We start from the raw sequence: 27,270 nt of genomic DNA, 5'->3' as shown, positions 1-27,270 counted from the left end.
CTCTTCAAATATTTTCTCAGTCCCTTTCTTTTTCTCTTCATCTTCTGGAACCCCTATAATTCGAATGTTGGTGAGTTTAATGTTGTCCCAGAGGTCTCTGAGACTGTCCTCTGTTCTTTTCATTCTTTTTTCTTTATTTTGCTCTGCATCAGTTATTTCCACTATTTTATCTTGCACCTCACTTATCTGTTCTTCTGCCTCAGTTATTCTGCTATTGATCCCATCTAGAGTATTTTTCATTTCATTTATTGTGTTTTTAATCGATGCTTGATTCATCTTTAGTTCTTCTAGGTCCTTGTTAACTGTTTCTTGCATTTTGTCTATTCTATTTCCAAGATTTTGGATCTTGGAAATAGAATCTTGGATCAGCTTTACTATCATTATTCTGAATTCTTTTTCAGGTAGACTGCCTATTACCTCTTCATTTGTTAGGTCTGGTGGGTTTTTATCTTGCTCCTTCACCTGCTGTGTGTTTTTCTGTCTTCTCATTTTGCTTATGTTACTGTGTTTGGGGTCTCCTTTTTGCAGGCTGCAGATTCGTAGTTCCCGTTGTTTTTGGTGTCTGTCCCCAGTGGCTAAGGTTGTTTCAGTAGGTTGTGTAGGCTTCCTGGTGGGGGGGACTAATGCCTGTGTTCTGGTGGTTGAGGCTCGATCTTGTCTTTCTGGTGGACAGGTCCACGTCTGGTGGTGTGTTTTGGGGTGCCTGTGGCCTTATTATGTTTTTAGGTAGCCTCTCTGCTAATGGGTGGGGTTGTGTTCCTGCCTTGCTAGTTGCTTGGCATAGGGTGACCAGCACTGTAGCTTGCTGGTCGTTGACTGAAGCTGGGTGCTGGTGTTGAGATGGAGATCTCTGGGAGATTTTCGCTGCTTGATATTATGTGGAGCTGGGAGGTCTCTTGTGGACCCGTGTCCTGAAGTTGGCTCTCCCACTTCAGAGGCACAGCACTGACTCCTGGCTGCAGCACCAAGAGCCTTTCATCCACCCGGCTCAGAATAACAGGGAGAAAAAGTAGAAAGAAAGAATTAGTAGAAGAAAGAAAGAGAGAGGGAAAGAAAGGAAGAAGGGAAGAAAGGAAGGAAGGAAGAAAGAAAGAAAGGAGGGAGGGAGGAAGGATGGAAAGAAAGAAAGGAGGGAGGGAGGGAGGAATGAAAGCAAAAGGAAGAGTGAATGGAAGAAGGGAGGGAGGAAGGAAAGAAAGAAAGAAAGACAGGAGGGAGGGAGGGAGGAAGGAAAGAAAAAGAAAGTGGAAAGAAGAAGGGTGGGAGGGAGGGAGGGAGGAAAGAAAAAGAAAGAAGGAAAGGAGGAGCGGAGGGAGGGAGGAAGGGAAGGTAGGAAAAAAAGAAAGAGCAGGTAAAGTAAAATAGAATAAAGTATGAAATATAGTAGCGTTATTAAAATTAAAAAGTAATTATTGAAAAAAAAAAACGGACCGATAGAACCCTGGGACATATGGTGGAAGCAAAGCTATACAGAGAGAATCTTACACAGAAGATTACGCATACACATTCACAAAAAGAGAGCAGGGGGGAAAATCAAAAATCTTGCTCTCCAAGTCCACCTCCTTAATTTGGGATAATTCGTTGTAAAAAGAGGAAAAGGGGGGAAAGTCTTAAATCTTGTCCTCAAAGTCCACTTCCTCAATTTGGGATGATTCGCTGTCCATTTGTGCACTCCACAGACGCAGGGCACATCAAATGGACCGTGGAGCTTTAATCCGCTGCCTCCGAAGCTGCACAGAGAGATTTCCCTGTCTCTGCTCTCACAGCTCCCGGGTCTCAGCCTTGGACCCGGCCCCGCCTCTGCGTGTAGGTCGCCGGAGGGCGTCCGTTCTTCGCTCAGACAGGACGGGTTTAAAGGAGCCGCTGATTCGGGGGCTCTGGCTCACTCAGGCAGAGGGGAGGGAGGGGCGCGCAGTGTGGGGCGGGCCTGCGGCGGCAGAGGCCAGCGTGACGTTGCAGCAGCCCGAGGCGCTCCGTGCGCTGTCCCGGGACCCCGGCAGTGGCGGGGTGCACAGGCCCCCCGGAAGGCGGGGCGGACAGTGACCCGCGCTCGCACACAGGCCCCACGGCGTCGGCGGCAGCAGCAGCAGCCGCCCCAGCGTCCCACGCCCGTCTCCGAGGTCCACGCCTTTAGCCGCGGCTCGCGCCTGTCTCCGGCGCTTCCCCAAGCAGCCCTCTTAATGCTCTCTCCTCGCGCACCAGGAAACAAAAGGGAAAAAAGTCTCTTGCCTCTTCGGCAGCCGATACCCGAGCCTCAGCTCCCAACCCCGCCCGCCCCGGCGGCCGAGCAGACAAGCCTCTCGGGCTGGTGTGTGCCTGAGGGCACCGATCCTCTGTGCCGGAATCTCTCCGCTTTGCCCTCCACACCCCTGTTGCTGTGCTCTCCTCCGCTACTCCGAAGCTTTCCCCCTCCGCCACCTGCAGTCTCCGCCCGCGAAGGGGCTTGTAGTGTGTGGAAACCTTTCCTCCTTCACGGCTCCCTCCCACTGGTGCAGGTCCCGTCCCTATCCTATTGTCTCTGTTTATTCTTTTTTTCTTTTGCCCTACCCAGGTATGTGGGGAGCTTCTTGCCTTTTGGGGGGTCTGAGGTCTTCTGTCAGCGTTCAGTAGGTGTTCTGTAGGAGTTGTTCCACGTGTAGATGAATTTCTGATGTATCTGTGGGGAGGAAGGTGATCTCCACGTCTTACTCTTCCGCCATCTTCCTCCGGGGTCGCCTTGACAGTTTTGAGGAGAACCTTCTTCAATTTGGGTTTGTCTGATGACTTACTCATGGTTGGACTAAGGTTATGCATTTGGGGGAAGAATGCCACAGTGTCAGAGTGGCCTTTTCATCACATCAAGGGTATATGTTATTAACATGACTTAATCACTGGTGATGTTAATCTTGATCACTTGGTTAAGGAAGTGTTTGCAAAGTTTCTCCTCTGCAGGATTGCTTTTTCCCTCCTGTTCCGTGCTCTGTTCTTTGGAAGCAAGTCACTAAATGCAGCCAACTTTAGAGTTAGTGTTGTACCACTTCAGTAAAATATACAAGCTTTGCTACTATATAGGGTTCTCTAATCACCAGCCCCCCACACTTACTTTGATATTATAGTTGTCATATGTATTATATCTACATTGAAAACCCCACCAGACAATGCTATAATTTTCACTTGTGACAATCATCCAAATCCTAAAGAACTTCAGAGGGAAAAATATATTTTTTATATTTGCCTCTATGTTTTCCATTTCTTTTGCTCTTTTTATTCCTGAAGATCCAAATTCCTTTCTGATATCATTTCTCAACAGTCTTTAAGAATTTTCTGTAGCATTTTTTTGGGCTTCTGGTGACAAGATTTTTTGTTGTTGTTTGTTTTCTTTCATTCCGGAAGGGTATTTTTGCTGGATATAGGATATTGAGTTATAGTTCTTACCTTTAAGTACTTTGAAGATGTTATTCCCCTTTTTTTGGCCTGTATGGTTTCTGATAATAAATCTGTGTTCATTTGAATCATGTTCCCTTGTTTGTAATATGTTGTTTTTCTCCCACTTCTTTTAAATTACTTTTCCTTATCTTTGGCTTTCAGAAGTTTGATTATGATATGTTTTGGCCTGGTTTTTCTTTGTGTTTATCCTGTTTGGGGTTTGCTGAGGATCTTGAATCTCACCAAATTTGGGAGTTTTCAGCCATTCTTTTTTAAAATTATTTATTTATTTATTTTTGGCTGCATTGGGTCTTTGTTGCTGTGTGCAGGCTTTCTCTAGTTGCAGCAAGTGGGGGCTACTCTTCGTTGCAGTGCGCGGGCTTCTCATGGTGGTGGCTTCTCTTGTTGCAGAGCATGGGCTCTAGGCGCGCAGGCTTCAGTAGTTGTGGCACACGGGTTCAGTAGTTATGGCTCACTGGCTCTAGAGCGCAGGTTCAGTAGTTGCGGCGCATGGGCTTAATTGCTCTGCGGCATGTGGGATCTTCCCGGACCAGGGCTTGAACTCGTGTCCCCTGCATTGGCAGGCGGATTCTTAACCACTATGCCACCAGGGAAGCCCCAGCCATTCTCTTTTGCAAATTGTTTTCTGCCCTTAATATCTGTCTCCCTTTCTTCTTGGACTACAATAACACAAATGTGAGACTTTCTGATACTGTTACACAGGTCTCTGAGGCCCTGTTTTCCCCCCCATTTTTTCCTGTTCTTCATGTTTAATAATTTCTTATTGTTCTGTCTTTAGGTTTACTGATTTCTGTGTCAATCCATTCTGCTATTAAGTCCATCTAGAGAATTTTTTATTTTACATAATATATGTTTTACTTCTAAATGTTTTAATTGGTTCCTTTTTATAGTTTCAGTTTCTCTCCTGAGCAGTTCTACCTTACCATTCATTCAGGAATGTTTGCCTTTTTCTAATGGAGCATATTTGTAATAGTTGCTCTAAAACTCTTTGATAATTTTAACATCTGTGTCACATCAGGCATCTGTTTGTCTTTTCTCTTGAGAATTTGTTACATTTTCTTGTTTTATTGTATATCCTGGTTCTTTTTTTTTTTTTTTTTTTTTTTTTTTTTTTTTTTTTTTGCGGTACGCGGGCCTCTCACCGTTGTGGCCTCTCCCGTTGCGGAGCACAGGCTCCGGATGCGCAGGCTCAGCGGCCATGGCTCACGGGCCCAGCCGCTCCGCGGCATATGGGATCCTCCCAGACCGGGGCACGAACCCGTATCCCCTGCATCGGCAGGCGGACTCTCAACCACTGCGCCACCAGGGAGGCCCTATCCTGGTTCTTTGTATGTCCTGGTTCCTTATAAGTTGAGTAATTTTGGATTACATCCTGGACATTTTTCTTACGTTGTGTAGACTCAGGGTTCAGTTATAATCTGGAGGGTTTTTGGGGTTTTTTGGGTATTAGTAGGCAATCAATCCAGTTAGACCACAGGTTCTTTCTCACTTTCTGTAGGTAGTGGTTCCAATATCAGTTCAGTTTTCAAAGCCCTTTCTATGCTACTTTGGATCTGGTCCACATACTCACCACTCAGGAGACTGGACTGTAGTTCAAATAGCAGTTTAGTTTTTAAAGGGTTTGCTTTGCTACTTTGTATTTGTTCCATGCTTGGTCAGCTCCCCTGAGCCTAACTTTCATATGCGGACTTAGAGGAACACTTTCTCCTGGTCTGTCCAGGATTCCCTCTATGTTCTCTGGGTAGCAGAAGCCCCTTTTCCTGGTTTCTGTTTACAGAAAGATGAGGTTTCTATTGAAGTTTTAGCCATCCACCCAACTCCTCTATCATGCATCTCTGTGACTGTCTGAATCTTGAGGCAAACCTGCAAGAGAAAAATAGGAAAAAAGAAACCCTGAAAACCCACTTTTGTGGGTGTTTCTCCAAGTTTTAACTCCCCTCTATAATCTGTCTGCTTTTGTTTAATTTTCAGAGCCCTCAGGTAATACTTTTTATATTTTATACAGGATTTTTAACTGTAATCAGCAGGAGGGAGAGGCTGAAGTAGGCTTACTCTGCCACACTGGAAGTGTAGTCTCACTTTCAGTTTTTAAAGACATTTTTGCTGAATATAGAATTTTTCTTTCAATACTTAAAAAAATGTCATTTTGTTGTTTTCTGGCTTGCATAACTCCTGATGAGAAGTCTACTGTCATTCTTAGCTTCATTTCTCTGTATATATATATTTTCTCTGCATGCTTTTAACATTTTCTCTTTATTGCTGATTTTCAGTAGTTTATCATGTGCCTTAACATGGTTTTCTTTATTTTTCCTGGAGTCTCGTGAACTTCTTGGATCTGTGGATTTCTAGTTTTCATCAAATGTGGAGAAGTTTTGGCTGTTAATTTCTTCAAATATTTTTCTGTCCCCTCTCCTCTTTTCTTGTTTTGGAACTTTAATTATATATATGTTAGACCTCTTGACAGTGTCCCATAAGTCACTAAAGCTCTGTGGGTATTTTTTCCTTTCTTTCCATTTTTTTTTTTTGGTCTTTTCTCTCTCTTTCATTTTATTTTATTTATTTATACTATTTCTTTTTGGCTGCACTGGGTCTTTGTTGGGTCTTTGCACGGGCTTTCTCTAGTTGCAGTGAGCGGGGGCTACTCTTTGTTGTGGTGCGCGGGCTTCTCATTGCAGTGTCTTCTCTTGTTGCAGAACACGGGCTCTAGGTGCATGGGCTTCAGTAGTTGTGGCACACGGGCTCAGTAGTTGTGGCTCGCGGGCTTAGTTGCTCTGCAGCATGTGGGATCTTCCTGGACCAGGGCTTGAACCTGTGTCCTCTCACTGTTGTGGCCTCTCCTGTTGCGGAGCACGGGCTCCGGACGCGCAGGCCCAGCGGCCATGGCTCACGGGCCCAGCCGCTCCGCGGCATGTGGGATCTTCCCGGACCGGGACACGAACCCGTGTCCCCTGCATCGGCAGGCAGACTGTCAACCACTGCGCCACCAGGGAAGCCCAGCAGGTGTATTCTTAACCACTGTGCCACCAGGGAAGTCCCTGTCTTTCATTTTAGATAGTTTCTATTCCTCAGTCTTCAAATTCACTGATCTTTTCTTCTGTATTTTTTCTAATGTGCTGTTAATCTCATTAATCTCAATTCATTTCATCCTAGTGTATTTTTTGTTTCATAAAGCATTTTCTTCCCTAGAAGTTCTACTTAGACTTCTTTCTTTAATATGTTCATTTCTTTCCTCATCATGTTTATATTTTCCTCAATCTTCCTGAGCATATGGAGCATATTTACAATAGCTGTTTTAATGTCCTTTTCTGCTAACTCCGTCATCTCTCTTCATGTCTAGATCTGTTTCTATTGACTGATTTTCCTCCTGCTTATGGGTCATATTTTTTTCTGCTTCTCTGAATGCTGGTAATTTTTAAATTGGATTTATAACATTGTAATATTAATGTTGTAAGTGCTTGATTTTCTTATGTTTTTTTATGTAATGTTGGACTTTGTTCTGGAATGCAGTTACGTTGTGTGGAATCAGTTTCGTCCTTTTAGGGTTTACTTTTAAGGGTTGTTAGGGCAGGTTGAGAGCAACTTTTATTATGGGCTAATTTGGCCCCATTACTAATGCAGTACCCATCTGCAGATTCTACCTGATAACCCATGTATTAGTAGGTTTTTCCACTCCTGCTGGTAGAAACACAAATTATTTTATTTGTGGAGCCTTCCATGAGCGCCACAATTTCTTCTTTTTTCCAGTGGTTCTTCACCGCCAGCTTTGAGTAGTTTCCTTTTTCCCTGTGTGAAGATTGGTGCTCAGCAAAAGATGTAAGAGGACCCTTCTACAAACTTCCATAGTTCCCTGTCAAAATCCCTCCTCTACAGTACTCTACCCCACAAATTCTAGGTGCTTTGGCCCGTCCAGTTGCCCATCTCTATGTCTTTGGCTTGGCAGACTTCTGGATTCTGTTCAAGTTCCTCCTCCCTGCCCTGTAGGCTAGAAACTTTGTCACATAGTAAGCTGGGGTAATCATAGGGTTCACCTTGTTTGTTTTCCTTCTTCAGGGATCACAGTTCTATATACCTGTTGTCCAGTGACTGAAAACTCTTGTTTCATATATTTTGTTCAGTTATCTATTGTTTGAGGTAGGAAGGTTAATTATATCTTGATACTCCATCATGGCTAGAAGAGGAAGGCTCACTGAGACTTTTTTGATAAAGGCACACATTTAATATTCCTATGGCATTAATTTATTGCAGTGATATCCACTGAATAGGAGGGACCTCAACACAAGCTGCCCTGAACCATAAATGATACCATATTTTGAGCTGTTTTTTTCATTAAAAAAAAAAAAGATAATTAGAAAAGAAAAAGCAAGGTAAAAAAAATTTTACAATCTCTCCTTTCTAGTATGACCACTGTTTTCATAGTTGTATATTAGTCTACTTGCATGCATAGTTTTACATAGTTGTAATTATGTTTTCCTATTTCGTGTTTTTTTAAACCGTCAGAACATTTTCCTATTTTTTTGTAGTTTTCTTAGGTCTCTTTCTCTCTCTCTTTTTTTTGCATATTATGGATGTAGTTTATTTAACCATTCCTTCTTTTCATGGAAATTATGGTTTCCAGTTTTTGCTATTACTTAACTCTCTTTCTTTAATGGCCACATAGTATGCTATTTTTGTGTACCATAATTTACTACATAAATGATAACCTTAGCTTGAGGCATTTAGGGCATTTTGAGATAATTTTGTGCTTAAATTTGGTAACTTAGAAAAGAATGTAAAAGCCTATGGCATTTCCAAGGGAAATGCAGTGATGAGGTTATCTGGGTGCTTGTTCACTAAGAACAGAAGTGACAGGATATTAACAGAAATAATACATGGACAGAGTTAAATACCTCTCTGAGGTAAGGAGAGTAAAATTCAGCTCAATTCCATAAGTGTTAGGTCCTCACCATCAGAGAATTTATGATTTAGTGGAGAGTCTAGTGAAAAACAGATGTATCTAAACAGTTTTTGCAATTGAGTTGAAAAAAATACATCTGACCTGCTTGAAACAATTTTGTTCATTACGTGAATAAATTTGCACAAACACTAGGTGAAACCTGAGTTCAGACTGTGGAGTTCTAACTTGAAACTATACCAAGTTCCCTTTCACTAAATCTTGTAAATTAGAAAAGCAGCTCTCTGATAATGTTTTATTAAGGCTTCCATCTTCTCTTTCATAAAATTGCATGAATTTATAAAAATGAAGTATTGCTAGAATAGATGCAGAGCAGCCAGATGAACTTTCTTTCCCTATTACAGTTATAGGCCCTCCCTCTAGTAGAGCTGCTGCTACTACTCTTCTTGCTAGAGGAATACTGGTCAGGAGTAGGTAGTGATGGTACTCAGGTGTAAAGTTCCTATGCAGATTGATTACACATTCCTTAATGTTACTTAGGCTGTGACTTCCAACCTTTGAGAAAGTCTCAGGTATATTCTTTTATTTGTTTGGGAGACCAGTCTATTTAAATTCATAATAGCTAATACTTATATAACATTTACTATGTGCCATGCACTGATCTAAGGCTTTATATGTAACTTATTTGATTTTCATGATTATCCTTTCATGTAAGTATTGGTATTATTCTCTAGTAAGTGGCAGGGGCTGGACTGGGACTCTGACAGTTGGCTTCAGAGTTCACACTCTTAACCATTCACTGTGTAAGTACAGGCTGTAGAACCATTCTCTCTAGGTTTAAATTCTAGCTCCATTACCTACAACTCTGTGAATGAACTTGATCAATTAATTATTTGTCTCCTCTGAGTCTCATATGTATGCTGTATTGCATATAACCTTTGTCCAATTTCTGGCACATAGTAAACTCGCTACATGTTTAGCTCATATTAGTTATTCACTCATTAAAAACATATGCTTGGAGTGCCCACCATATGCTTGCTCTTTCAAGGAGCACTTGTGCTGGTTTGTGTCTTTTCTAAAATAGTGTAGGTACTGTAATGTGTGACCATGAAGCTCATAGCTGATAGAGGATATGATGATCTGTATTTCCATCATTCCTTCTCCTGTGAGTAAGGGTGGAAAAGAGACTTTGGTCAGAGAAGGGAAGAATATTCCTGTTGATTCATGTTGCAGGTCACGCAGTTAAGTCAGAGGAGCTAAAACAGGTTACTCCTTGATTGAAACATGACCATCTTCTGTCTTGCAAGGTTATTTGTCCTGTTTGACCCAGCTTAGACCTTCAGGAGAAAGACATACTGTATGTGGAGCAGGAGGGGGCACTTACTCAGCCGGCCAGTTCCGCTAAATCAGCCCCAGCCATTAGGGAAATGATAAATGTGGCAATCAGGTGACCCATCACCACCCCAGTGTAGATTTTAAATGAATGCAAAAACTAGCAGGGAGTTGAGAGAGGGGAACCCAGGGCAGAGGAGGAGTAGAATATTTTGATAGAAAGTGAGAAAAAGAGGAAAAAGTTTGCGGTAAAGATAGTTGAGAATAAGCCCTTAACGTTTTTTCCCTAGATGAAGATGTCTTAAATAGAAGATTGACCCAGGCTCCGTTTGGTTATTCTAATAGTGATATTCTGCGATGTGTCTTCATTCCTCATATTTGTGTTTTATACCAGGGGTCTGACACATCTTTGTTCTTTCCTTTTTTACAGTCCTGAGGCTTTCTACCAATGCAGGCCAGTGGAAAGAAGCAGCTAGCAAGGTGACCCACGCGTTGGTTAATATCAGGTGAGGAATGAGGATTTATCTCTTTCAGAGTTCCTTGTCTCATCCTGAGGTTTATTGTACCTTTCTAAGTGGAGTGTGTTGAACAGCACCACTATTTTAAGCCCTGATGTCTGTAGGAGTGGAAGAAATTGTCATATTTGATCAAGAAAAGCAGGAATGCATGTGACTTTCATTTTGTCATATTGAAATAACTCACAGTGTTTGCTCTTCTCTGAATTTTCTTACCAAGATATGGTTGCAAGCCCTTTTCAGCATCTTTGTTGCCAAAGTGTTTTCTGTGTATAGGTCATCTGAAAGCTGTTCTGTGGCAATTTTTTCTGTCATTCTCCAAGAGTTGAATGAATGACTCATGGGTATCTGGAACTTTGACGTTTTGCTTTACATGGCTATTTCTATTTGTGGTAAACAGAGCCAAATGGAGCTCATGGGGCTAAGTCATTTTAGGTTTCTTATGAAACAGCAAGGCAATTATAGAGTGCTGTATGTATTGGATAAAATTGAGTCAGACATGGAGTTGGTTAAGGGTTTTGAGGAAGTAGCACACACTCACAGGAGTGAGCTGTTTGTAAATGGAGAGAATGTGCCTTCAGTATTATGAAACCTAAGGCTGACTTTTCTTACATGCCTTGCTCCCTTTGTGCCTATCATTTTTCATTTTCTCAACAGTTATTATATTGCTCTTGCAAACAATTGAAAAATTAACATTGAGTAGAAGAGGCAAACCCAACAGATGGGGAAACTTGATTTAGCTCCAGATGTAAGCCTTGCCAGACATTTCCAGTAATAGTAATGCACATTTACAACTTGGTATAGATTCTAACTTGTGACAGAGCTGGGATTGTGTTTGTTTCTATATCTTTCTTTTCTTGCCCTTTTTTTTTTTTTTTAAGGTAAAATGTCCTGTCCCTGCAGTGATGTACTAGTGTTTGGCAAATCTGGGAACAAAAGAAAAAGTGTGAAATGTGTGTGTTGGGAGGGCTGGGATGAGGGAGCATGGGGGTGAGATGTGCTAACAAGATTGTATTGAAGGTATTGAAGGTTGATCTGCCTTACCTGACCCGAGACATTTTGTAGTAAACACGGTTTTATAAATCTCACAACTAAATACATAACTGCATCGAGCAAATAAGCCAGATACTGTAGTAAGGCCTTATGATAAATGTGATTTTCTGTAGGATTCAGGAATTACAAACTGCTTTCTCCCAAATATCCCTTTGTGACCCAAGGGCAGTATGACAAATGTGAGTGTTTGAAAGAAACACCAGATTCTGGGCTACAGTATGAAGTGCATATGGGTATAATTTATGTTGTGTTTATTTATTCATGTACTTATTTAGGCTTTCCAGGCAGTTCCTTTTCATCTGGGGCCTGTTTCCTTGATCACAATCCTGTATGCTTGCTTTATCTCCTACTTTGTTGATTTTCGTTTCAGTGGCTTCTGGCTTGGCTGCTGTCATTCTTCCCAAGGGCCATCAAACAGCTGATTTAAGCTATTGGCCTGTCCTTTTTCTGAATAGCCCAGAAACGACTGGCCTGAGCTTTGAGCAGATAACCATGACCTCTTCCTTCTCTTTGTAGGTCTCTATCAGGCCTACCTATACCTCCATTTTCATTCCTCAAACTTCTTTGATTAACTTGCTGCAGAGAGTAATTATATCATCCTCACTGTTGCTAATGAATTAGACTTGGAGTATATGTAAAAAGTTTCAAAGATCCAGTCAGTTTTTTCAAGATATTACTGGAAAGATGTGTTAGAATATCACTTATCACCCTAAAGCCAGATCAGGGGGAAATACTGGTGATGCTGAGCCTGCAAAAGTTTACTTTTTTCCTTTTTAACATTTATTTTCACTTAATAAGTGCTAAACTTGATGCTGCTCTTTCTTAAACTGCTGTCTTCTTCAGTCTTCAAACTCTATAGCATGCATTATAAACTTTAAAAAAATATACTTTTTACCAATGAGGAAACTGAGTCTTAAGGATATTTGAATTGCAGAAATCCCACAATTGTTGTGTGGCAAAGCTGAGAATTAATCATAGGTCTTCTAATTCACAAGTCCAGGGCTCTTTCTTTTATATAGTAACACCTCCTTCTATAGTGTTACATCAAAGGTTACTATGGAGGTAAACAGAAAACTCAGTATGATGTATTGAAAGGGGCATGGGCATGGAAATTTGAGTTAGAGAAACTGGGTTTTTAATTTTTGTCTCTACCCCTTAATACGTGATCTCGAGCAAGTTATTCAGCATCTCTGTACCTCTTTCCACTATCTATAAAATGGAGGTCATGATGATATCAATTGCTTTACAGGGAAGTGGTTGTGAGAATTACATATAATGTAACGTATGTTAAAGTATTTAGGGCCTCCCTGGTGGCGCAGTGGTTGAGAGTCCGCCTGCTGATGCAGGGGATACGGGTTCGTGCCCCGGTCTGGGAGGATCCCATATGCCGCGGAGCGGCTGGGCCCGTGAGCCATGGCCGCTGAGCCTGCGCATCCAGAGCCTGTGCTCCGCAACGGGAGAGGCCACAACAGTGAGAAGCCCGCGTACCGAAAAAAAAAAAAAAAAAAAAAAAAGTATTTAGTAAACTATAAAATACTGGTCATTTCATTTAGCGTAATGTCTGTATGGTTCATCCCTGTTGTAGCATGTGTCAGAATTTCCTTCCTTTTTAGGCTGAGTAATATTCCTGTTTATTTATTTATTCATTCATTCATTCATTCATTTATGGCTTCATTGGGTCTTTGTTGCTGTGCATGGGCTTTCTCTAGTTGCGGCGAGCGGGGGCTACTCTGTTGCGGTGCACGGGCTTCTCACTGTGGTGGCTTCTCTTGTTGCGGAGCACAGGCTCTAGGCATGCTGGCTTCAGTAGTTGTGGCACACGGGCTCAATAGTTGTGGCTTGTGGGCTCTAGAGCTCAGGCTCAGTAGTTGTGGCGCACGGGCTTAGTTGCTCCGTGGCATGTGGGATCTTCCCGGACCAGGGCTCGAACCTGTGTCTCCTGCAGTGGCAGGCGGATTCTTAACCACTGCACCACCAGGGAAGCCCTGATATTCCATTTTGTGTATATGCCACATTTTGTTTATCCATTCATCACTGATGAAACCCCAAGTGGATTGCTTCCACCTTTTGGTTGTTGTGGTTTTGCTTATTTGTACATGGGTGTACAAATATCTGTTCAGTTCCTGCTTTCACTTCTTCTGCGAATATACGCAGAAGTGGAATTGATAGATTGTATGGTAATCTTATGTTTAATATTTTGAGGAATTGCCATACCATTTTTCTGGTTTAGCATTCTGAGCCTTCCTTAGAATGTTTCCTAAGTATGTCTTCATTTATCCCTTCTGTAAATGTTAAGATGTTACCTGTAAAAGATGTTTTGCTTTTCTTTGTAGGTAGGCTGTGTTGCTTTGAATAAGGGTGTTCCAAGGAGTATTCTTGTCTCCGAGTTAGTATTCTCTTAGCTGAGGGCAAATAAGTGGTATGACTAAGAAGTCAGCATTCCACTGAGCCAATGGTAATGAGTGCTGCCTTATGCTCCTTAGCTTTGCTTCTTAAGAGCCTTGTGTTGTACATCCATGACACTGTTAACTTTGGGTGGTTTAGAAAACAAGAGACTGTCGGAAAATTGGACCTGTGGGTCTCCCAGGGATACTATGGGATATTAACTTCTGAAAATTGGACCTGTGGGTCTCCCAGGGATACTATGGGATATTTAACTTCTGGCCACCAAATTGATTATCAACGACTGAGTGTATAAAGGCTTAGTAGTAAAGTGGGGATGGTATGCAACATTTACTTATGTTGTTTGTAAAGGTTGTATTGATCCCACACCTGGAAAGGATTTCTTTCTTTCTTTTGTTGATCCTACACCTGGAAAGGATTTTCTTTTCTTTTCTTTCTTTCTTCCTTCCTTCCTTCCTTCCTTCCTTCCTTCCTTCCTTTCTTCCTTCTTTCTTTCTCTCTCTCTCTTTCTCCCTTCCTTCCTTCCTTTCTCTCTTTCTCTTTCTCCCTTCCTTCCTAACTCCCTCCCTCCCTCCCATCCTTCCTTCCTTCCTTTTAAATTTGCGTGCACTTCACGGCATGCGGAACTTCCCCAACCAGGGATCAAACCCCTTCAGTGGAAGTGCAGAATCTTAACCACTGGACCACCAGGGAAACCCCCTGGAAAGGATTTCTAAGGCAGAGTGAACAAACTCTTAGCCACCTCTCCTGTAGTATGTATGTTCTTTGATAATCACAGCAAGGGATTGGGTTGCATGTGAAATTTTCAGATACCTAACAGCTGGGAGGGCCTCCGAGACTGGTTTGCCAGTTGATGACAGCTACAAGTTATGTCTTTGGGATCTTCTGGAACGCAGTGCATGCAATGGCAACCCTAACAGTATCTCACCAACAGTGAAAAGCAGCAGAAAGGCTGCAGATCTTTCTTTTTTTTGGAGTTTAGATTGTGACAGTGAAAATTAAAAGTACTTCTACTTGCTTGGAGGCCTAAATTTGCTCAAGTGTCAGTCTGTTTGCTTTTTACTTGTCTTTCGTGGCTTAGTCATGCTAGTTCTTTAACTGTCAAAGTTATTTGTGTTTAAACAATTTGTCTCTCTCTTCCTGTTTGATCCTTCAGAGATTCTTAAAATGCAGCTGCTTAGAAACTTCTATTTTTATTTGAACACCTGATGTCATTAACATACAGGGCCCTATGTTTGTTCCTCCCCATCAGAGCGTTGTTCCATTGCTTTGCCACAAGAAAAATAAAATAGTATTGCTCCCCCTTTAAAATTCCACTTGGTTTAATTGTTACTTCAGCTGCCTTCACATATCTACTGATCCCCAAAGGAAAAATACCCTGAGGGGCTATGTGCAGGGCTGGAAGGAAAACATTTAGAAGTTTTGCTTGGAGACTTCTATGCTAAATATTTCCTGTCACCACTTAGCAGGCTACCCTAGTGAGGTCCTGTACTTTAGGGAAGATGTCTGCTGACTATTAACCTAATTAGTCAAAAGAGAAAAAGAAAAATGTTAGACTAAAATCTGACCTTCATCTAACCAAAGAACTTTCAAGGTAAGTAATTTGAAGCCCTTAATGAATCTCTTCACGTTAGCATCTTATTGCTTTTCACTTAATGAGCATTTTATTAGCACCAAGATCACAATCCTGTTCTCTTGTTGCTCACAGAAACAGTGGCTGAATGGCTGCAAATAGGTTTTTCTCCTGATCTGTAATTTTCTTAAGGTGGATAAAGTTTGATCTATGATATTACTCTATGGTTAATATATTAATTTTTCCTTTTATTTGGAATGCATTAAGCTAAAGTTTAGTTTGTCTTTGAGAATGACTTTTTAGATACTGCTGGGGTTAGTGACAAGCCTGGGGTTTGGAATGAGAATTTAGTGCATTTCTTTGTACATCTCTTAATTGTTCCCTAGTGAGATTGCCTCTTGTCGCCCTGTTTGCTCCACTGGTCTTTTTGTTCCGATGCTGAGGTGTGCTCCTCCCTCCTGCTTAAGTGTTTACGTAGCTATTTTCCTTCATCCTAAAAAATACTCCCTCAAAAAAAAAAAAAAAAAAGGAATGCTTCAAATGTACACTCTGCTGGGGACTCTAAGGACAAGAAAATCTCTCAGCACCCTCTGGATATGTGGGTTCATTGAGAATAACACCCTTTGGAGTGGGCTGTGTATAGAATTCTGACTGTCATGGGGTGGGGGGTACGGAACACCCTCAGGCAGTATTCAAGGCCACTGTTGATGGCCACAGAGTTAGAGTTGGGAAGGGAATAGAAGGTCTCAGCCAGGCAAAATCTCCCCAAATCCCTTTGCCCATGCACCTGTTTGGGCTACAAAATTTGCCTCTTAGTCACAGCTCTCTTATCAGACTGACGAGTTGAGAGGGGGAGCAGTTTGATGCCAAGCATTTCAGCTGAAAGATGCAACTTAGTCTAGTGAAAAGTAAATATGGACTAAAGTGACTAATGATAGAAGCAGAGGCATTGGGCAGATGGCTCTTGAGTAGCAAGGAGTACACGAACATAATCTTCTAGTTCAGTTTTCTGCTCTAAAGTGGCAGGCAGGCTCAGATTATCCCCGGGGTCAGAGTTTATCAGTAATGACCTTTCTTCTGTTAATCAGACCCTGCAGATCTCCCATTACAGAGAATGAAAAGCATTATGCAGATTAAAACAAAGCACCAAAATGAGGCTGCTATAATATCATTTCCCCAATGCCTGGGAACATTACATATTATTCTAATAGTTGCTGTTCCCTAATCTCTTAAGACTACAGCTAGAAATGAAAAATCAAACACTGAATCCCATGTGGTTAATCATCTCTTTCACCCTAACTTGGTTTATGCTGCAAAATGAGGTTTTGCATTAGGTTGTATCTAAGCTTGGTGAAGTGCAGTGCAGTAAAGAAGTCTTGGTTTAGGAGATTCAGATATTTATAATGAAATATTAAGATTTTTTTTGTTGGGGCTGCTGTGACTTTAGCATATAAAACCCCTCTTTACCTCAACCTGAAATTCCCTTGGGGTCTTTCTCCATTTTGCTTTTTAAAAAAAATTGTGGGAAAATATATGTAACATAAAATTTACCATTTTAACCATTTTTAAAGTCTACAGTTCTGTGGCATTAAGTACATTCACATTGTTGTGCAACCACCATCATCACCACCAGCCATCTCCAGAACTTCTTTATCTTCCCCAACTGAAACTCTGTACTCATTAAACAATAATTCCTCATTCCCTTCTCTTCCCAACCCCTGGAAATCACCATTCTACTTTCTGTGTCTACTCTAGGAACTTCATATGAGAGGAATTATACACTATTTGTCCTTTTGTGACTGGCTTTTTTACTTGGCCTAACATCCGCAAGGTTCTTCCATGTCATGACATCTATCAGAATTTCCTTCCTTTTTTTAAAGACCAAATTCAGTCTTCCGTCGTATATATGTACTACATTTTCTTTATCCATTTATCCATTGATGGACACTTGCATCCTCCACCTTTTGACTACTATGAATAATGCTGCTGTGAACATGGGTGTAGAAATATTTGAGAACCTGCTTTCACTTCTTTAGGGTATATACTCAGAAGTAGGGTTACTGGATCATATAGTAATTCTATTTTTCGTATTTTGAGGAATCATTATACCTTTTTCCACAGCAGCCACACCATTTTACATTCCCATCAGTGATACACAAAGGTTCGAATTTCTCCATGGCCTCGCCAGCATTTGTTATTTTCTATTTCTTCTCAATCATAACCGTCCCTGTGGGTGTGAAGTATATCTCATTGTGATTTTTGATTTTCATTCCCCTGATAACAAGTGGTTTTGAGTATCTTTTCATGTGCTTATTGGCCATTTGGTATCTTCCTTGGAGAAGTGTCTATTCAAGTCCTTTGAGGATTTTTAAATTGGGTTGTGTTGTTGTTGAGTTTTAGAAATTCTTTATGTATTCTGGATATCAATCTCTTATCAGATATATGGTTTGCAAATATTTTCTCCCTTTCCATGGGTTGTCTTTTCATTCTATTGATAGTGTCCTTTGATGCACAAAAGTTTTTAATTTTGATGAAGTCCAGCTTACCTATTTTTTTCTTTTGCTGTCTGTGCTTTTGTTGTCATATCCATTGCCAATGCAAGTCATGAAGCTTTTCCCCTATGTTTCTTGAAGAGTTTTATAGTTTTAGCTTTTACATAGGTCTTTGATCCATTTTTTTTTTTTTTTTTTTTTTTGCGGTACGCGGGCCTCTCACTGCTGTGGCCTCTCCCGCTGCGGAGCACAGGCTCCGGACGCGCAGGCTCAGCGGCCATGGCTCACGGGCCCAGCCGCTCCGCGGCATGTGGGATCTTCCCGGACCGGGGCACGAACCCGTGTCCCCTGCATCGGCAGGCGGACTCTCAACCACTGCGCCACCAGGGAAGCCCCTTTGATCCATTTTGAGTGAAGTTTTTTACATGGTGTATGGTAAGAGTCCAACTTCATTTTTTTTGCATATGGATGTCCAGTTTTCCCAGCACCCACTTTGTTCTTTTTGAGATAACCACGACTCTGATTTCTTAATTTGAATCAGGCTGAATTTGGAACTTAACTGATAAGGTATAGAAATGGAGACTCCACGTTTTTTTCTGCATGTCTTCATTCCTTTTGGTATTTAGGTTTGCTTATTCTTCTGCTTGTTTAAGAGCAGGGATTCTAGAGTTAGGTTGTCTGAGTTTAAGTCTGAGCTCTACTGCTTACTTTGAATAAGTTATTTAACTACTTTTTGCTTGAGTTTCCTCATCTGTAAAGTGAGGATAATAATGGAACCTGTGTCATTGTTAAGATGATTAAGTGACAATATATGAAAAGCACTTAGAATAGTGCCTGGCACATAGTCAGTGCTATGTAAATGTTCATTATTATTATCTTTTAAAAAAAATTGCCATCCTGAATGTGCATAGCTGGGGGTCTTATCAGCCTTGGTTCTGATGATCTGCACAGGACCTCATTCTAGACAAGTGAGTACCTAACATATTCAACTTTGCTCAGTTCCCTTGGCCCCACCTCATGTGGACTTAAAAGAGACCAGAGATCAAAATGATATGATTACAGGCTGACATTAGGGGAACACTGAAAGTTAGGCTGTTAGTCTGCGTCTTGGCATCATTGATGGGAAAATAGTTTGAATGGAGAGTTTATGTTTTCCATCACTTCTAGCCCTTTGAGATGTTTGATCATGAAACTTTGGCTTTATTATTTTCAGGTGAGCAGTCTGCCATCTTGTTATCACTGTAGTAAAAGAGAATGTCCTCAAAATGAATATGAGGGGATTTCCCTGGTGGTCCATTGGTTAAGACTCTGAGCTTCCACTGCAGGGGGCACCGGTTCAATCCCTGGTCGGGGAACTAAGATCCCAAAAGCCATGAAAATGGAAAAAAAAAAAAGAGAGAATATGAAAGGAAACTAACCAATGTGTTGTTATCTCTGGTTAGAGAGATTATAGGTGTTTTAAATTTTTCTTTCTAATACTTTATTAAAAACAGTTAACTGTGGTTTGTTTTTTTGGTAGATGCTCTTTATTAGGCTAAGGAAGTTCCCTTCTATTTCTGGTTTCTTGCTTTTTTTTTTTAACATTAAAGGGTGTTGGGTTTTGTCAACTACTTTTTCTGCATCTATTGAGACGATCATGTGGTTTTCGCTTATTCTGTTGATATGGTTATATTACATTAATTGATTTTCAGGTGTTAAACCAACCAATCTTGCATTCCTAGGATAAATCTCACTTAGTTATGGTTTATAATTCTTTTTATATGTTGCTAGATTCAGATTGCTAATATTTTGCTGAAGAATTTTTGTGTTCATATTCATAAGAGATATTTCTCTGTAGTTATCTTGTGATGTCTTTGGGGTTTTTTTTGGGGGGCGGAGGAAGGAAACTTCATTCATCCATGCACAAAGGTTGTGATATTAACCGAAGATGATGGTGAAAATTTCTCAGCATGCTCGCTCTGGCCGAGGCCAGCCTGCGGTGAACCTTGGAACCTTGGAAGCTAATTCCGGTGCCCTGAACCGTCCCCACGTGGGCCAGGAGGTGCACTGGGGAGGGAGGAATCTGTCCCCTCCCCAGCAGTCTTATCTCATCCAGGGATGTTCAGAAAAAAGTGTTGCTGGGTCCCTGGTCCGTGATCCGTGGTCTGTGGCCCGGAGCGGAGAAATGCACACCAGGAGGATCAGGTCTGGCAACGAGTCCCCGCCGCCCAGCGATCCCTATGCACACCCACTCACTCAACTGCCAGTTATCGGGAGATGTCTTTGGTTTTGATATCAGGGTAATGCTGGCCTCATAGAATGAGTTGGGGAAGTGGTCCCTTCTCTTTTGTTTTTTGGAAGACTTTGTGAAAGATCAGTATTAATTCTTCTTTAAATCTTTGGTACAGTTAATCAGTGAAGCCACCAGGGCCTGGGCTTTTTTTCACAGGTAGTTTTTTTGAGATTGTAATTCATTCTCTTTGTTTCTTATAGATCTGTTCAGATTGTCTGTTTCTTCTTGAGTCAGTTTTGGTAATTTGTGTCTTCCTAGGAATTTGTCCATTTTGTCTAATTTGTCTAGTTTATTGGCATACAGTTGTTCATAATGTTACTTTTTTTTATTCTGTAAGGTCAGTAGTAATGTTCTCTCCTTTATATCTAATTCTAGTAATATGAATTTCCTCTTTTCTTTGTTAGTCTAGCTAAAAATTTGTCAATTTTGTTGATCTTTTCAAAGAATCACCTTTTGGTTTCATTGATTTTTCTTTTTTGTTTTTCTTTTTTCTATTTCATTATTTCCACTCTTGTTTTTTTAAATTTTCTTCCTTCTGCTTGCATTAGGCTTAGTTTGCTCTCCCATAAAACAAACCTCAATAAGTTTTAAATGATAGAAATAATACAAGGTATATTCTCTGACCACAATAGAATGAAATTAGAAATCAACAATAGAAGGAAATTTGGTCGGAGAACATACGTTGTATAATTTCTGTCATTTTAAATTTATTAAGGTTTGTTTTATGGTATAGCATATGATATATCCTGGAGAATGTTTCATATGTACTTGAGGAAAACATATATTCTGCTGTGGTTGAGGGTACTGTTCTATGCTAGATCTAATTGATTTATAGTGTTGTTCAAGTCTCCTACTTCCATGTTAATCTTCTGCCTAGTTGTTCTATCCATTATTAAAGAATGGGTATTGAAGTCTCCAATTTTTATTGTTGAATTGTCTCTGCTTTTATTTCTTTCATGACAAATCTTTATTTTTTCATTTTTTTTACTTTCAATCTATTTGTATCTTTGAATTTAAAATGGTTCTCTAGTAGATGGCATATCATTGGATCTTGTCACTTTATTCAGTCTGATAATCTCTACCTTTTGATCGGATTGTTTATTACATTCATATTTAATGTTGTTGTTGATATAATTGGACTTATGTCTGCCATTTCTCTAGATTTCTGTGTGTCTCAGGGCTTTTTTGTTCCTCTGTACCTTCTTTACTGCATTCTTTTGCATGAAGTGGACATTTTCTAATATAGCACTTTGATTTCTTTAATGATTCTTTTCACTATTTCTTTAGTGGTTGCTCTAGGGCTTACCAATATACATCTTATCAGAATTAGAAGCTGTTCAAATTTATAATATAAATTTGTGAGATATAGAAACATTACTCTTATGTAGCTCTTAACGTATACATGCAACACTCACTGCAGTAAACTTTATTTGCCAAAATAACACACTGAAAGGAAGAATTTCACATATTTCCTGAGAAAGGATGCATTAGAAACAGGACCCTAATTTTGTCTGCTTTTTCATATCTGGAGCTAGGACTAGGTGATAGTGGGGGAAAAGTCTGTATTTAGAGTTTAGATACATACATTTCCTTTGTGAGAGATTTTCTCACATGTAGATATTAGACACAGCATTCTAGAACCTGCTGTATTGTTTGGTGAACTAATAGCCCACAGCTATTTCTTTTTCTATACTCAAAATGTGAGCAATCAGAGCTTATTGACTCTTACTGCCTACATGTTGAGCTTTATATCTAAGAGTACAGGTACAAAAGTAATAGGACTAATTGGTGAACAGTTGTTTTGGAGGTATATAATTTCTGAGAGGAGGACACAGTACTTTGATGTGGAGTGCACAAAAGAGTTCTTAGGTGCGTTCTTTTATGTCTGAAGTCAGTGTTGGTTTGTGGAAGAAATTCTTGTCCTGTGCCATATCTTTTACATCTAATTTTCTCCCAGCAAGGTAGGAGCTGCTGATCATGGCCTGTTTTTATTGGCTCAGATAAGGGACTGTCTATGGAGTATGACTCCTAGGAGAAAAGGAGTCAACTTTGAGCCCAGCCCTCTGTCCTGGATCCAGCTACTGGAATATGAAATAGAAGGAGCTCCTCGGTGGGTTCCAGGTGCACACTCTGAGAGTATCAGTTAAGGCCTTCTAGGTGTGGGGCCTCACCCTTTGTAAAGGCTAGTGTTTCATAGGAATGTGACAGCCAGCTTGAGGAACCTCATAATTGTGAGTTAGTTGGGAGAGATCTTATATGTATCTGATGACCTTATTTTGTTTTTGTTTGTTTGTTTTTGTTTTTAATGCCAACTCTGTTTATTTTATTTTTAAATTAATTTTTATTGGAGTATGGTTGCTTTACAGTGTTGTGTTAGCCTCCACTGAACAACAAAATGAATCAGCCATGCACATACAGATATCCCCTCCCTTTTGGATTTCCCTCCCATTTAGGTTACCACAGTGCATTAGGTAGAGTTCCCTGTGCTATACAGTATGTTCCCATCAGCTGTCTATTTTATATATAGTATCAATAATGTATATGTGTCAATCCCTGTCTCCCAGTTCCTCCCTCCCCACCCTTTTCCCCCTTGGTATCCATACATTTGTTCTCTACGTCTGTGTCTCTATTTCTGCTTTGCAAATAAGATCTGATGACCTTATTTTGAACGTTGTTTTGGCAAATGCTTAGACAGTCTTTTTGCTTGTTAATTACACTGATATTTTTCTCTTTCTTAATGAATTATGCCAAGTACTTACTTGAGCCTTTTGGAGGTGGCTTTGAGGGACTGCCTTTGTGACTGAGCCAGTGATAATGGAGTAGCTGCTTTCTGGTGACTAAGGTCATTGAGAGTACAGGGTCTTGAGGTCAGTTGGAAGGACTTTCTTCTCAGCAGACAGTTGCAGATAAAATTGCTAAGAACGCTGGAGGAGAAATGTATGATTGGCAGTTTGCTCCAGAATGTTCTAGCCCTCGGTCCCAGGTGTGTGAGTGAATGGCCCCCATGTGGCAGGAGAGCAAATTTTCTCCTCTTTCTTTAGGTACACAGTCTCACAACATTCTCTGTTTCGTAAATATGTATTTACATAGCAAAGGCCTTTGGTTTGTACCTGTCCCATTGGTTATTCATTGGATTTCCTACCTATAATTTTATAGGTAAAATGGTGTGGTAAATTAGCTTAGATTTTAAACCTAGCATTAACTTTTTTATGGGTATCTGAGATGAGCCATCTGATGTATATTTTTCATTCTGCTAGTCTTTTAATCAGCAGGACTTACCATATGCTATTTCCAGTTTCTGTAAATAGGCATCAAAAACCTGAGAAGAAACACATTGAGAGAGAGAAAGAGAATGAATGAGAGGAAATGTGGTGTGTTTGTGTGAGATAGATTTGGGCTTCTTTCTTTAAAAGCCTGTGGTTTTAGGAGCATTTCTTTATTCTTCTCTTTCTGTCACTGCTTCCTTATTTTTATAACTCTTTCTAAATACTAGGAGTTGAGAACCAGAGGGGCAGTCAAGGTGACCTAGAATTGCTGCTCTATTTTAGCAGGTCAGGAAGAAAGGTGTTTCCAACTGACTCATTATAAAATGGGGTCATAAGGGTGGGAAGGGGCTAGAGTCTACAGCAGTCCAGAGCCTATCATTCCTGGGCTTTTGCCCTTTCCCAGACAGCTCTCTCCATCCTCTGGCTCTCTGGAGATGGCCTGCTTTTGCCGGCACAACTGACCCTGGTCCTTTAGGGATGGGCTGCTCCCTAATTATTATTGATTCCAAGGAAAGAAAAAAAAAACAAACATTTTGTTTTCACCTGAGAAAAGGTTGTTGCTCTTGTTTTCCAAAAGGAATTCTTGATAGGAAATGTAGATATTTAATCATGGCTTAGTTCTTCACAAAATGCTGGCTTCTAATTGTAACTTATATAAAGCCTAGCCACAAATGGGATCAGTAGGCATAGTTTAGGTCCCTAATTCCTTTCCCTTTTATATCCCATATCTAAGATACTTTAAAAAGTAGTCTTTTAAAACTGTGGGCAGTTCATCTTATCCCTTATTTTTCCTTCTTCATTTACCTTTTCCAAAAGTCAGAGTGGAACTCTGTTCATATAACTCAGGTACTCTAACCATGTTGAACTGTAGACTGTTAATCTGCTGATGGGATGAAGAAGCCCTTACTATTGGGTAGCAATATATTATCCTATCGGCAAACCCAAACAGGCATCTGTACAGCAGGTGAAACTTTAGGTTACTTTGGATTATTGTGAACAAAAAGAGAAGTGTTCTTGGCCATAGGAGCTTAATCATTCTAAATTCTCAGATTATACCAGAATGGCTAAGGTCACATACCTTTCTCTTTTCTATTTGACTTTGATCTTGCAGGTTAGCAGTGCTGGGTCACAGAACCTTAAAAGCTGAAAGAATTTAAGAGGCCATCTACCCCAGTCTCCTTCCCAAAGCATAAATCTCATTTGTTGGGGTGATATCCAGCCTTTGCTTGAAGACTTAGTGAAATAGTGCTTAATACTTTAGGTTATAGACTATTAAGTTTTTAAAGTAATTAATTAATTAATTAATTTTGGCTGCCTGGGTCTTAGTTGCGGCACGTGGGGTCTTTGTTGCAGCATGTTTTGTTGTGGCATGCAGGATCTTTAGTTGCAGCATGTGGACCCTTAGTTGCAGCATGCGAACTCTTAGTTGCGGCATGCATGTGGGATCTAGTTCCCTGACCAGGGATCTAACCCGGGCCCCCTGCACTGTGAGCGTGGAGTCTTACCCACTGGACCACCAGGGAAGTCCCTATTCGGTTTTTTTTTTTGGCTGTATGTGGGCCTCTCACTGTTGTGGCCTCTCCCGTTGCAGAGCACAGGCTCCGGACGCGCAGGCTCAGCGGCCATGGCTCACGGGCCCAGCCGCTCCGAGGCATGTGGGATCTTCCCGGACCGGGGCACGAACCCATGTCCCCTGCATCGGCAGACGGACTCTCAACCACTGCGCCACCAGGGAAGCCCCCCTATTCGGTTTTTTAAATGATGAGAATCTCTTCTTCACGTCGAATCTTCCCTTTTATAACCTGACCCTATTAATATTTCTACCTTCAGATGCAACAACAAAAAATTTACTCTTTTTTTAAAATTAATTAATTTATTTTTGGCTGTGCTGGGTCTTCGTTGCTGCGCGCGGGCTTTCTCTAGTTGCAGCAAGCCGGAACTCTTTGTTGTGGTGCGCAGGCTTCTCATTGCGTGGGCTTCTCTTGTTGCGGAGCATGGGCTCTAGGCACGCAGGCTTCAGTAGTTGTGGCACGTGGGCTCAGTAGTTGTGGCTCGCGGTCTCTAGAGCGCAGGCTCAGTAGTTATGGTGCGCAGGCTCAGTAGTTGTGGTGCATGGGCTTAGTTACTCTGTGGCATATGGGGTCTTTGCAGACCAGGGATCAAACCCATGTCCCCTGCATTGGCAGGCTTATTCTTAACTACTGAGCCACGAGGGAAGTCCCTTTACTCTGTCTTCTATGTTGACTTCTTCAGAGGGCTAACATGTATACTACTGCCCTTCTGTAGGCAAAACATCCCTCAATTTTTCTTCATATGACATGGTTTCTAAATCTCTGGGGTACTGTGATTGTCTTTGGATATATTTTGTCTTCTCAATTTACCTCCTAAAGTGTGGTGTTAGTGTGTGCCTTGTACCAAATAAGCATTCAGTAAATGTTTATTGGATCAGATGACACCTAGAACTGGATTCAGATGTGATCTTAGTAGCTTAGATTGTAGAGAGACTCTTAGCACCCAGGATATGAACCTATTTCATTTGCAGCCTCCAGTTGCATTAATTTTTCAGCAGCTGAATTTCATTGTTGGTTCATAACAAGCTTAGGTCCCACTAAAACTTTCACATCTGCTTAAGGTGACCTGCAGTCAAACTAACTCTCCTCCATCCTGTAATTGTTTGGTTGGTAGTGCTGTTTTGCTTTGTGGTGCTGGTTAGTTTGTTTTAATGCTACTTGCTTATTGTAGAAAATTTTAAAACAATGCAGCAAAGAGCAAAGAACAAAGTAAAGTAAAATCTCACCATTCAGAGATAGTTACTATTACTGTTTTGGTGAATCTCCTGAACATCTCTAGTTGATTTTTTCTTTTAAACTAACCTAAATGAAACTCTTTATCCTTATTAAATGTATCTTATTCATTACAACCCATCAATCTAGTTGAGTCCTGACTATGTCATTCTATGTATTGGTTTTCCTTTGTAGCTTTGTATCATCGGCATATTTGATAAATACTCTTTCCAAATTTTTGTCCAGATGCTTTGATATAATCCCAACTCTGCTACTGGTTTGGGGGTGATTTGGGAATAATCTCTCCTCTTTCTGGGTTTTGGCTTGCTGCTGTTACGTAAAATGGCCTTGAAGACTGAAAATTTTTCTTACGAATCAACTGCAAAGCTCTTTGTAAAGAATAAATTTGTGAAGAAAAAGCTGTGGGTGGGGAATCATCAGCCAGGGCCAGACTAGAAAAATAAATCCTTTTATAGACAAGTCAGGGACAACAACCTTCATGGAGTGGTTCAAATCTTCCTCTATCCTCCTACTCCCCCAGCAGAGGGGTTTACCAATTGAAATTAAAAAAAAGGGCGGGGGGAGGAAAGGAGGGAGGGAGGAAAAAGATTATAGCAAGCATTACTTCTTATATTGAGAAATTAAAGAGAACATACAGGTAAAGAAGATTTAAAAGGCAGTTTAGAGTGAGGGTGGGTGAGAGAGCTTTACTGAGAAGGAAGATGCTCTTTACCGTTTTCTCTTTTAATTAGTAAGCTTGGTGGTCACAGTAAAGGCTCTTCTGAGCCTGGGGTCCATAGGGAGAGGAAGTGTGAAACTCACTGCTGCCTGCTATTTCTCCCCTAAACAAGCTTTGCCCGTGTGTTGCATTTCCCCTGGGTTCTTAAAGAAGGTGTGTGATAATCTAAAACTGAAACTGAGGCAGCGTTTTAAGCAGGCAATTAATGACATGATAAGAATTTTTAGCTCCAGTAGATTAATTGTTAAATGAATTGTGTCTGAATTTTACTGTGATACCAGCCTAATTATAAATATAGTATTTATAGTAGAAGACAATAAAAAGCAGAATTATGTACTCAGTGATCAGACTTTAGGAGTTTCTAACACAGAGGAAAGATTTTCTTCTTAAACTGTCTCTTGCTGTTCTTTTTATGTAGGTTTTGATTAATTTTACCTTGATTACACATGTTTCCCTGGAGCCTAGATATTGTGCATGCTCTAGCAAAGCAGGCTCCTGTTCTAAGAGGTTTAATGAAGTTTTTTG

General features: G+C 40.7%; 1 protein-coding gene across 1 annotated transcript in view; it reads left to right on the top strand.

Annotated features, from left to right (window-relative positions):
• ARMH3 (armadillo like helical domain containing 3) overlaps positions 1 to 27,270 on the top strand; it is a gene marked incomplete at its 3' end in the record, with an annotated part of 562,435 nt that overhangs the window by 475,642 nt on the left and 59,523 nt on the right. The window contains exon 24 of the mRNA XM_079715021.1: positions 10,080 to 10,155. Coding sequence (XP_079571147.1) covers positions 10,080 to 10,155 — 76 coding nt within the window. The remainder of the gene's footprint in view (positions 1 to 10,079; positions 10,156 to 27,270) is intronic.

Source organism: Hyperoodon ampullatus, assembly GCF_949752795.1.
Source record: "Hyperoodon ampullatus genome assembly, chromosome: 1".
NCBI classification, from domain to species: Eukaryota; Metazoa; Chordata; class Mammalia; order Artiodactyla; family Ziphiidae; genus Hyperoodon; species Hyperoodon ampullatus.
The sequence above is the reverse complement of the archived record's forward strand: the minus strand, read 5'-3'. Positions and strand labels throughout refer to the sequence as shown.